General features: G+C 47.1%; 1 protein-coding gene across 10 annotated transcripts in view; it reads right to left on the reverse strand.

Moving 5' to 3' along the window:
- The window catches only part of ZHX3 (zinc fingers and homeoboxes 3), a 139,608-nt gene that overhangs the window by 6,602 nt on the left and 120,157 nt on the right, over positions 1–12,849 (reverse strand). For 9 of the 10 annotated variants that reach the window (XM_019636934.1, XM_019636941.1, XM_019636940.1 and 6 more), the window contains one exon: positions 1,646–4,650. In XM_019636934.1, the coding sequence (XP_019492479.1) occupies positions 1,646–4,499 (2,854 nt within the window). In that variant the 5' untranslated portion in view covers positions 4,500–4,650. The remainder of the gene's footprint in view (positions 1–1,645; positions 4,651–12,849) is intronic. The other variant, XM_019636943.1, reaches the window with a different exon arrangement.

The raw sequence follows: 12,849 nt of genomic DNA on the forward strand, positions 1-12,849 counted from the left end.
GGGCCCTGTCCTACTCTGCTGCGTCCTGCCCTCTCCTTCCGGCTCCCCGAACACACTGTTCTAATAGAGCGGCAGCTGGGTCTAGTTTCTGACATGTATTCTACTGATGTCTCCACTTTGTTTAGCACTTCCGACCCTGAAGTCAGAGACAGTGGAGCTGCTCAGAGGGCCACTATCCATGCTGTTTACAGACGTGGCCCTTGTGCTGCGGTGCTGACAAAGCTGTGACAAGCTCGGAACAGACGCACAGACAAGCCCTTCCTGCACTCGTGGTTATCCTCCTGGGACGGGAGAGTGTGGTGTCACAGCGGCCTGGCTCCCCCATCTCTCCTGCTCTGTCCCACCCAGGACATCAACACTTTACTTGGTGTTGACTCCTCTCAAGCTGCGATTCAAGCCCATTCATCCCAACTCCAGGTCAGCTTCTTAAAAAAATTGTGGTAAAATATATACAACATAAAACCTACCATTTTAACCATTTCATGCATGAAGTGGCATTAGTATTCACAATGCTGTGTAACCACCACTCTATTTCCACCTACCCAAGAATATAACCTAGAATAACATTTAATTTACAAAAGCAAAAGGAACGAGTTTTTTCTAGTTCCCAGCAGTCTATGCTGTTTCACTGGCAAAGCCAAAGCCTGGGTGGGCACCCGCCAGGGGCAGGCCCCGAGCTGAAGAAGGCTCCTAAGGCAGCCGCCCTGTGAGGCCACAGCTGCCCCCGGGTGCTCAGGATGCTCCCCAGGGGGCCCTCACTGACTCATGGGCGCCTGGAGGAAAGCAAGGTCAAGTGCAGAAGCACCAGGTCCCGGAACCAACGTGTAAAGGTCCACGAATCAGACAGGCTGAGCATCCAGACACTCCCCCAGGTTCCACAGGCTCCTGTGAGGACCTGAGTTACAGGCTTCTGGCCATCCTGGGGCGAGAGTGCCTAAGAGTGGGGAGGGCAGGGAGAGGCTGGGGACTCAGGGACGGAGACCCTCGGCAATCAATGCTTCATAATGTGACTTAGCTGTAGCTTCAAAACTGTTGTCAGTAAAATAATCTAGTTTTCTATCAAGTGCTAATACCATGATCCATGAGGAACAAAAGTCAAGGTTTTGACTTAGCCATATATGGCTAAGAGGGAAAATGATTTTCCACTACTTCTACATCAGAAAGAACAATAGAAATGTAAATTACAGTATTTTCATCATTGAAAAACAAAACAAAACCTCTCATGTATCCAAGGACAATTAAAGACTCTTTTTCCTTTTGTTCACTAATTTGAGCTGAATTGCCTCTCAAGTTCTATTGCTCTCTCCTACCAGTGGTGTGGTTCTGTCTGATTCGGTGACGTTTTGACCTATTTTCCTTTTGCTAAGAAAGGGCTAGAAAAACTTGGCCCCTTGTAGGTTCACCACGTTCCTTCCCTGCACAGGTTTAAGAAAACATGAAACGAAATGAAAAGCCAGCTCTGAAGCCTTTGTCTGTTTATGCTTTGTATGTTATGCTCGAATGACGTCTGTGGCCACTTGCCTTTGAGGCAGCCAGGCAGCCACCCTAACACAGCAGATGCCCCCACGCAGTAAATTCAGTCCCGCCCATGGGTGCCCCCTCCCCACACCTGCGAGGACGGCCATGGCTCCCGGGGGCTCCTTACCCAGCTGACGTCCAGCCTGGGGACTCGGAGTGTCACAGGGCTCTGAGCTGGCCTCAGGGACACTGGGCTCCCATGACTCACTGTTTTCTGACACCTCCGAATAGGTGTCACCGAGCCCTTTGTGAACTGCTGCAGGGTCCCCAGGGCCCTGGTCCTCGCCGCCTGTGTCTGCCACGACCCGGATCTCCTCGCCCACTTTCTCGGCAAACCACTGCTTCACCTGCTGGGAGCTCATCTGGGTCTTGTCGCAGAGGCTCTGCAGGTCCTCCTCACTCAGCGTCTTGTGTGTCAGGCAATAGTCCTGCAGCAGCTCCCGGGTGCCAGGGGCCATGACCAGCAGCCCTGGTGGGAAATTGCCCCGCTTGTAGTCTTCGTACCACCTGAGCTGGCCGTTCTTCAGGGCGTACCTGCTGTCCCCGAACCAGCGCACCACCTCTGGCCGCGGCAAGCCCGTCTGGGCCACGATGGAGTCGTAGTCCTGGGCGCTGGGCCACTGCGTCTGCACAAAGAGCTGGCGCAGCAGGTGTCGCTGCTGTGCTGTCTTCTTGCAGCTCACCTTGCCAGGGGGCTGCTCGGCCAGCTTGTTCGGGCCGTCGTCTTCGGGCTCGCAGGGGCCCAGCCCGGGCAGCTCACTTTTGCCATTGGCTTCAGTGACCCGCAGGTTCTTGAGATTGATTTTAATGGGGCTGACTTTGCGTTCTGCCAACATGTGGCTGCTGGGCATTTCCAGGGAGCCATTCTCCCCAGGGACCCTCAGGTCACCCGCCAAAATGTCTGCTCCACCCTCATCCTCAGCGGCCTCCCCCTCCTCCAGAGAGCCACTCCCATCAGCTTTCATGGTCTCTTCCGCATTCACTTTTTTCCTTCTCTCAGAAAACCAGCTGTCAATCTCTCTTCGGGTCATTTTGGTTTCAGTCCTCAGGCGGTCCAGTTCCTCGTCGAGAGGAAGGGGGTTTTGTGCAAAACTGCTCTCCAGGGCTCGGAGCTGCTCGGGGGCTCGCTCCCTGTATTTGGTTGATGTGAAGTCAGGGATCTGGTGCCAGGACTGTCGTTTGGCAGAAGGGTGGGTGGCCAGAGTGGCTGCTGGTGGGACACAGGTCACCTCAGGGGCCTTGGACGCCGGAGAGAAGGGCACGTCTGGCACAGAGTCGATGATGACAGAGCCGGGATCTCCGGGCATCATGGCCCGGGAGCCCTTGAGGTTCCGGCAGTGGTACCTGCGATCACTGAACCACTTCCGCACCTCCCTGGTACTGAGGCCCGTCACTTTGGTCAGATGCTCAACTTCGCTCTGTCCTGGGAACTGGTTCCGACAGAAGCTACCTTTCAGAGCTGACAGCTGTTCATGGGATTTCTTATTTTTGTAGATGCTGGCATCGAGGAAGGCTTGGGAAGTTATGCTGGGGCACGCTGTGAGCAGAGACTGGGCTGCGTTCACCACCTTCACGGCTGACGTCGTGTTTGAACACACAGTGTTAATGGGCGCAACAGCCGGCTGCTTGGGGACCGATGTCACTGCCAGGGGCAGGGACGAGCTCGGTGCCTGCAGCCCGTTGGCCATCAGTGGCTGAGTGACCAGAAGTCCCCCTGCCGTGCCTTCTGGCTGTCCCACAACATGACCCGGGAGAGCGGCCTGGATGAGATGCTGGACGTTGCCAGCGCTGGCAACCAGGGGGGTATTGAGGACGGTGATGGTGGGCTGAGGTACAGACTGAATGACCGTATTGAACATCTTTTTCCGTGCGTCCTCGATCTCCTCAGGGGACCAGCTGATCCCTTGCTTTAGCCTCTGGGCTGTGAACCAGATCTTGAGCTGTTCTTCTGGGTACTTGGTGACCACCGTCAAATAGCAGAGCTCGGCTTTGGTCGGGTAGGGGAACTTGTGGAAAGAGTTCTTCAGGAAGCTGTTGGAGTCCATGGCCGCATTGTACGTGGGAATGCTGCTCAGCGGGATCATCACTTTGGGGAGGGACTTGGAGGTGGGCGGTGGCGGGTGGGCGTGGTGCTGGGCGCGCAAGGGCGGCTGCTGCTGCAGGGGCAGGAACTGCGCGATGCCGGCGGGCAGAACTGGCACCGTCCCTGTCAGAGGCCCGTTGGCCGTATGGGGGGCCTTTGTGGGGGTGGCAGATGCCTGGCTGACTGGGACGGCCCCGTTGACAAAGGAGTGGTCCCCCTCTTTCACCTCTGCTTCCCCAGCTGATGAGGTTGGTAAGGCCTCGCCGACGGGCTGATTGGGGACGTTTTCCTTGAGCGTATGAATCTTTTTGGCTTCAGCTTTGCCTTTCATGATCTTCATGATCGGGGTTTTGGTGATGATGATTTCCGCCTGCCCATCGGTCCCTTCGGCATTGGGCTCGCCCAGTAGGTCAGGAGTGCTGGTGCTCTCGGGGACGCTCTGCTCCACAACGACGTGATTGTCTGGCTTGGCCACATTCCACACAAAGCTGGCGTGCCCCGAGTGGCACTTGGCATTGTGCAGAGAAAGCCCCTCAGGAGTTTTTGCCGGGAAACTGCACTCAGTGCATACAAAAGATGGGTCTTTATTAAAGTCTGTGTGCTCGGAGTTCATGTGCCCCACAAACTGGGTCATGTCCTGGGACCTGAAATCGCAGTATTTACAGGAATACGAATAGCCATCCAAAGTGGCCCGGTGCCCGTTGGCCAGCGCGGCGCCGTCGGTGCTGCTGGAGTTCTGGGTGGCCTCGCCGCTCGCGGCAGGCGCGTCTGGGGGCAGGTCCTGCTGGGGTCCTTCAGGCAAAGCCTCGGCCGGCTGGGCCTCCGCGCTGGGGGCCTGCAGCACCACCGCCTTCACCGGGATCATGCACGGGGTGGTGGACTTCCTCTTGCTGGCCATGGTGACAGCCACTCTGGGGGATCAGTGGCCGAAAGCTCGTCCCATCAAGGGCCTCACAGTACAAGTTCCAGCCGCTCCATGAGGGCCAAAGAAACGTTTCCAAGGGTAGCTTTTTCAGTTGTTGGCAGAAAGCAAGTTTTCCCTATTAAACCTGAGGAGGAAGGGAAAAAAATGATTAAGATCTTGGAAGCTCTGTCTGTGTGTTTCTCAGCTACCCAGACACACTCCACTGCTTGACTTCTATCACTGGGCCCTTTCACAGGAAGTTCGGCAGCAGCCTGAATGTCCAGTTTGAGTCAGGAGCCCCCCAAACACTAATGTAGAAGAATGACCTGGGGATGTTCCAACACCATTTGATAGATCCCAGCCATGTGGTTTTGTTTTGTACTTCCCTCTGCATCCTTGCATTAAGAAACTCAGATTCAAAAACAAAAACGACAACAAAACAATCCTGTTTTGGACCTCCAAATTAATTCTGACCATGTCCGAGTAAGAACAAAAGATCCTAGTGTAATTCTTGTTTAATGTTTGGGCCAACCAGGGTTTTCTTTTCATAGCCTTCCCACACATGAGAACAAGATGACGCCTCTGCCTTAACCAAGCCAGGCCCAGAGGCCAAGTCGGCGGGAGGCGGGGCAGGCGGCACAGTCTGGCTGCAGGAGCCAGGCCTCTCTCTCTGGCTTCTCCCTGCCTGCTGCCCTGTCAAACCCATTTCCAGCTACAGAAGCGGGATCACCTCCCAGTTACGAGCTGTACCCCTGACCACTGTCACGCAGGGAAAGCACGGGGTCAAGGGATCCACAGGCCCCTTACATTTTTATTTCTTTCGATGCCTTTATTGTTCCTTGAAAACCAACAATTAAATCTTTGGTCCATTTGAGATTCAAAAGCTGGGGTGACTGATTTGTTTACATGTAAAATAATTACAATAACAATGATTTCATGAGATGCCTGAGAAAGTTTTTCTGTCATGTCTATTATCGATCATCATTACCTTTCCTGTAGCAAATTATAATACTGATAATGACTAAAATAATACTAATACCAAAATCATGTTATCATCAGTGTTTGGATTTGATATAAAAATGTAGAGAAAATTAAAATATCTCTATTCAAATTCTTAGTAAATAAACATAGCAAACTATTTTTCTGTTTGTAAGTCTCACCCTGATGATCATAAGAAATAATTACTATTAAAAAATAGGGTGATATAAGGATTAACATATGCCCAGATCTAACCACTTGTCACCATTTCCCCAATCAATTTGAAATGTCATGCAGGTTTTTTTTTACTTAATTTTTAATATAAATATTAAATGAAATTTAAGAAAATGAAACCACCTATAATTTTGTATACTCTTCCATCTAGGGCAAATATTTTATACATATTTTTAATCATGGTGGGTACATACTTGTGGTTTTTTTCACTGAACGTTACAACATAAATATTTTCATTAAATACTTTTCATAATTATAACATTCAATAGCTGCCAATAATACACCACTATGGACTGAACTCATCCTCGTCTGCTACTGAACGTGCTTCCAGCATCCCTCTCTCACAGGTGACAATGAAATGACCTCTGGGTATATAGGATGTATTTCTATTAAACTATTTTCAGAGGATAAGTTCATAGAAATGGGTTTACCACCTCGGTGGGTATCAACATTTCTAAGCTCTTCTATATGTTATTGGCAAACATTTTAAATCAAATGCTTTACAGTTCCAAATCAGGAAAGCTAAGAGTAATAGTTATGTTTCCAGTGATCAAATCAGATTTTCAGATAAATCATTAAAGATATCAAATAGAGTATCTGAAAGTGCAAATGACATAAGAAAAAACAGATAAATTAGACTTCATCAAAATAAAAAACTTTTGTGCTTCAAAGGTCACCATCAAGAAAGTGAAAAAGACAATCTGCAGAATGGGAGAAAATATTTCCAAATCATACATTTGATAAGGGCCTTGTATTCAGAATAAAGAACTCTTACAACTCAACAACAGAGAGACAAAAAAAAATTTAAAAATAAGTAAAGGATTTGAAAATACATTTCTCCAAAGAAAATATACAAATGGCCAGTAAGAACATAAAAGAGTATACAACATCATTAGTCATTAGGGAAACGCAAATCAAAACCACAATGAGAAATCACCTCATACCCATTAGGATGGCTACTATAAAAAAGAAACCAGAAAATAACAAGTGTTGGCGAGGATGTGGAGAAATTGGAACGCTCGTCACTGTTGGTGGGAATGTAAAATTGCATAGCTGCTATGGAAAACGGTATGGTCTTTCCATTCTGCTGATTGTTTCCTTGGATGCACTGAAGTTTTTAAGTTTGATATAGAGTCCCTTTTGTCTATTTTCCTTTGGTTGCCTGTACTTTTCATGTGAGATCCAAGAAAGTACTGGCAAACCCATGTCATGAAGCTTTTTCCCTAAGTTTTCTTTTAGAAGTTTTATACTTTCAGGTCTTATATTTAAGTCTTTAATCTATTTTAAGTTAATTTTTGTATATGGTGTAAGGTAACAGTCCAGCTTCATTCTTTTGCATGTGGATATCCAGTTTCTCCAGCACCTTTTATTGAAGAGACTGTCCTTTCTCCACTGTGTAATCTTGGCACCCTTTTTGAGATCATATGAGTTTATTTATGGATTCTCTATTCTGTTCCATTGGTCTGTCTGTATGCCAGTACCATACAGTTTTTAAAAAATAATTTTTTATTTTTCAATTACAGTTGACATATAATATTATATTAGTTCCAGGTGTACAACACAGTGATTAGACATTTATATAACTTACAAAGTAATCAATCCAATAAATCTAGTATCCACCTGGCACTATACATAGTTATTACAATATTATTGACTATATTTCCTATGTTGTACTTTACATCCCAATGACTATTTTGTAACTACCAATATGTACTTCTTAATCCCTTCCCCCTTTTTACCCATCTCCCCAACCCCCTCCCATCTGACAACTATCAAAATGTTCTCTATATCTATGAGTTTCTTTCTGTTTTGTTTATTTATTTTGTTCTTTAGAGTCCACATATAAGTGAAATCATACGGTATTTGTTTTACATAAGTGAAATCATACGGTATTTGTTTTTCTCTGTCTGACTTACTTCACTTAGTATAATATCCTTAGGTCCATCCATGTCATTGCAGATGGCAAGATTTCATTCTTTTTTATGGCTGAGTAATATTTCATTGTATATATATGTACCACTTCTTTATCCATTTGTCTATTGATGGACACTTAGCTTGCTTTCCATGTCTTGGCTATTATAAATGATCCTGCAATGAACATATGGACGTATGTCTTTTCAAATTAGTGTTTTGGGTTTCTCTGGATAAATATCCAGAAGTGGAATTACTGGGTCCTTCTTGTCTCGTTATAGCCTTTGTTTTAAAGTCTGTTTTGACTGGTATAAGTATTACTACCCCAGCTTTTTTTGTTTGTTTCCATTTTTATGAAATATCTTTTTCCATCCCTTTACATTCAGTCTGTGTGTGTCTTTCTTTTTTTTTCTTTTTTTTTTTTTAAAGATTTTTTTTTATTGGGGAATTGGGGGATGGGACAGCGCTGGGGAATTGGGGGAAGGGGAACAGACAAGTTGCTGTCGTTTTGTTCTTCAGTCTAGTTGTGGAGGACGTTGCTTCACTGGCCCATGTTGGCACCATCATTGCGCTCTTCCCGGGCGAGGCAGATCAGTCACCGGCTTCTGGATGGCCGCTCACTGCGGCTGCTGGCCGCTCACGCTGGCTGCTGGCTACACACGGTAGCCCATGGCAACCCACTGCCACAGGGGCTGCAGCCTATGCCGTCGCCAGTGACTCACGGCAGCCCAGCTCCAGGTTGAGCTGTTGTTCAGCATCTTAGCTGTGGAGGGCAGTGTCACTGGCCCTCATATGTGGGATCCGAACCGGGGCCCTCTGGCGTCCCAAACCAGCTCTTAACTAACGCGCCACTCGGCCGGCCCTGTGTGTGTCTTTCAATCTGAAGTGAGTCTCTTGTAGGCAGCATATGTAAGGGTTTTGTTTTCTTATCCATTCTGCCACCCTATGTCTTTTGATTGGAGCATTTAGTCCATTTGCATTTAAAGTAATTGTTGATATATATGTAGTTACTGCTATTTTATTATTCATATTTTAAAAAATATTTTATTGGGGAATTGGGGAAGGGGAACAGCCAAGTTGTTGTCCTTCGATCTTAGTTGTGGAGGGCGCAGCTAGCTCAGCTCCAAGTCCAGTCGCCATCCGGCTGCCCGTTGGCAGCTCGCAGCTGCTCAGCTCAAGGTGTCATGTTCAATCTTAGTTGCGGGTGGGTGTGGCTGACCATCCCATGCGGGAGTCGAACCAGAAACCTTGTTGTTAGGAGCACGTGCTCTCACTAGCTGAGCCATCCTGCCACCTGTTGGCAGCTCAGCAGCAGCTCAGCTCAGGCACAGCTCACTGACCAATGTGGGAATCGAACCAGCAACCCTATTGCTCAGAGCTCACACTCTTAACCAACTGAGCGACTCAGCCGGCCCCTATTATTCATATTTTTTATCTTTTTCTTCTTCATAAAGAAATCCCTTTAACATTTCTTGTAATACTGGTTTGGTGGTAATGACTTTCTTAAGTTTTTTCTTGTCTGGGAAGCTCTTTATCCTTCAATTCTAAGTGATAGCTTTGCTGTGTAGAGTAATCTTGGTTGTAGGTCCTTGCTTTTCATCACTTTGTGTATTTCATGCCAAGTTTCTGCAAAGTTTCTGTTGAGAAATCATCTGAGTCTTATGAGAGCTCCCCTGTAAGTAACTAACTGCTTTTCTCTTGCTGCTTTTAAGACTCTCTGTCTAGTCTTTGGAAATTTAATTATGATGTGTCTGGGTGTGGGCCTCTTTGGGTTCATCTAATTTGGGATTCTCTGCACTTCCTGGGCTTGAATATCCATTTCCTTTGCCAGGTTAGAGAAGTTTTCCATCATTATTTCTTCAAATAGGTTTTCAATTCCTTGCTCTCACTCTTCTCCTTCTGGTACCCCTATGATGCAAATATTGAAATGCTTGATGTTGTCCCACAGGCGTCTTAAACTATTATCATTTGGGGGGATTCTTCTTTCTTTTTGCTGTTCTGTTTGGGTGTTTTCTGCTACCTTATCTTCCAAATCGCTGATTCAATCCTCTGCTTCACCTCATCTACTGTTGATTCCCTCTAATGTAGTCTTCATTTCAGTTATTGTAATCTTTATTTCTGACTGGTCCTTTTTTATGTTTTCTATCTCCATTTTTATGTTTCTTATCTCTTTGCTGAAGCACTCACTGAGATCATTGAGCATCCTTATAACCAGGGTTTTGAATGCTGCATCTGGTAGATTGCTTGTCTCGATCATGTTTAGTTCTTTTTCTGGAGTCTGGTTCTGTTCTTTCATTTGGGAGGTGTTTCTTTGTCTCCTCGTTTTGGCTGCATGTTTGTTTCTATGTATTAGGTAGGGCTGCTATGTCTCCCGGTCGTGGAAGAGTGACCTTATGTAGTAGGTGTCCTGTGGGGCCCAGTGGTGCAGTCTCCCTGGGTCACCTGAGCTGGGTGCTCCAGGTGTGTCCCTTGTGTGGGTTGTGTGTGCCCTCCTGTTTTGGTTGAGCCTTGATTGCTGTTGGCACATCAATGGGAGGGGTTGACCCTCAGGCTTATTGGTTGTGAGGACTGACTGTGACTGCAGTGGAGGAACTGTTGTGCAGGGCCTCATCCTACGAATCAGAATTCACTTTAGCAGGGCTCTGATGCCTGCCAAGTCTGCCCTTTGGGTGTCATTTGTAGAGGTGGTTGGGTGGTGCTCTGGTGTGGTCCGAAGCTGGCCACTAGGTATGTTGGTTCTGGGGCCTCTTGGGAAGGATTCTATTGCAGTCAAGGTCAGTTGCTGCCTCAAAGTGACCTGCAGGTAGTTGCCACTTGTGCTGGGCTTGGAGGTACCTGGGAAAGGCTAAGCTGAAAACTGAGGCCAGCTATCTCTAGTGCTGGGCTTGAGGCTGCTAGTACAAGAGGTACAGAGCATGCTGAGGCCAGATGCTGCTTGTCTGGGGTTTGTGAACCTTTGAGAGATTTTAGGAAGTCTGCAGCATGAAGCAAAACAGACCATTTGTATGGAAAAGCCACTGGAAGTGACTTGGGTGGGCCCACAGGTTGGGTCTCAGGGAACCACCAGGGCAGGGCCAGCAGTGATACAGCCAGGTTGATGGAGACTCAGATATGGCTCCCACCTGCGTGTGTAGGCTGGGTTGGGGAGGACTCAACAAATGGCTTCTGCCAGCAGTTGTGTCTGGGAGAAAGCTGCCCTTCCAGTCCTTGCCCCAAAGCCAGACAATTCAGTTTCTCCCCATATGTCCCTGATGCCTTTTTTTTTTTTAAAGATTTTTATTGGGTAATTGGGGGGATGGGAACAGTGATGGGGAATTGGGGGAAGGGGAACAGACAAGTTGCTGTCGTTTTGTTCTTCAATCTAGTTGTGGAGGACGCTGCTTCACTGGCCCAAGTTGGCACCATCATTGCGCTCTTCCCTGGCGAGGCAGATCAGTCACCGGCTTCTGGACGGCCGCTCACTGCGGCTGTTGGCCGCTCACGCTGGCTGCTGGCTACACATGGTAGCCCATGGCAACCCACTGCCACAGGGGCTGCAGCCCACGCCGTCGCCAGCGACTCACGGCAGCCCAGCTCCAGGTTGAACTGTTGTTCAGCATCTTAGCTGTAGAGGGCAGTATCACTGGCCCTCATATGTGGGATCCGAACCAGGGCCCTCTGGCATCCCAAGCGAGTTCTTAACCATCGCGCCACTCGGCCGGCCCCCTGATGCCTTTTGAGCTGCTGCCCCAGTGCTGGAGCTCAGAGCGAGTGAGTCCGTCAGCAAGTAAGTCTGTGTGCAGACCCTTTAAGAGGAACACCTGGGACTCTGTCTCACTCATCCACAATCTCTGCTGGTTTTCAAAGACAGAAGTTATGAGGACTTCTCTTCACAGCAATGGAACCCTGAGCTGGGTAGCCTGGTGTGGGGCTGGGACCCCTGACTCCACCAGGTGGACCTCTGCAGCCCAGATAGCCCTCCTGATTTTCAACCACCATATGTGGGTGTGGGACCAGCCCATTCCATATCTCCGCCCCTCCTACGGTCTCAAAGTGGCTTCTTCTGCATATCCTTAGTCTCAGGGACTGTTCAGCTAGACTTTAGGCAATTCTCAATGATAGTTGTTTTGTAGTTTATTAGTAATTTTGATGTGGTCGTGGGAGGAGGTGAGCCAGTGTTTACCTACTCCACCATCTAGATGGAGACTTCCTGCCAGTACCATACAGTTTTGATTACTGTACACCTTCGTAATGTATTTTGAAATCAGGATGTTTGAGGCCTCCATCTTGGTTTTCCTTTCTCTAGATCAGCAGTTTTCAACCTTTCACAGGGGTTGCCTAAGACCATCGGAAAACACATATTTCGGAAAACACAGGGGTCTTAGGAACTGAGACACCCCTCCTCTATCCGTCTCCAGACCCACATGCAAATATGTCCACATACGAGTACCCGGCAACCCGTGAAAGGGTCGTTTGACCCCCAAAGGGGTCGCGACCCACAGGTTGAGAACCGCTGCTCTAGATTGTTTTTGCTATTCAGAGTCCTTTGAGAGTCCACATGAATTTTAGGATTTTTTTCTATTTCTGCAAAACAAAATGCCATTGAGATTTTGATACGGATTGCATTAAACCCGTAGATCACTTTGGGTAGTATGGATACTTTAATAATATTAATTCCTCCAATCCATGAACATGAGATGTCTATTTATTAGTGTCTTCTTTAATTTTATCAACACTATTTTGTATTTTTTAGTGGATAATTCTTCTGACTCCTTGATTAAATTAATCTTAAGTATTTTATTCATTTTGATGCTACTGTAAATGAGATTGTTTTCCTAATTTACTTCTTGGATATTTCACTGTTAGTATATAGAAAAAAATAATTTTTGTGCATTAATTTTTGTGTACTGTAACTAACTTTTGTTGCTTTTGTGTGTGTGTGTGTGTGTGTGTGTGGAATTTTTAGGGTGTTCTACATACATGATCAGTTCATCTGTGAACAGAGATAATTTTACTTCTTCTTTTCCAAGTTAGATAATTTTATTTCCTTTTCTTGATGAATTGCTCTGCTAAGACTTCCAATAGTATGTTGACTAGAAGAGGTGAGAATGGCCATTCTTGGGTTTGTTCCTGATCTTAAAGAAAAAGCTTTCAGTTTTTCACTATGCAGCATAATGTTAGCTCTGGATTTTTCATATATGGCCTTTATTATGTTGAGGTAATTACCTTTTAGTCCTAGTTT

This window comes from Hipposideros armiger, unplaced genomic scaffold (assembly GCF_001890085.2).
Source record: "Hipposideros armiger isolate ML-2016 unplaced genomic scaffold, ASM189008v1 scaffold_31, whole genome shotgun sequence".
NCBI lineage: Eukaryota > Metazoa > Chordata > Mammalia > Chiroptera > Hipposideridae > Hipposideros > Hipposideros armiger.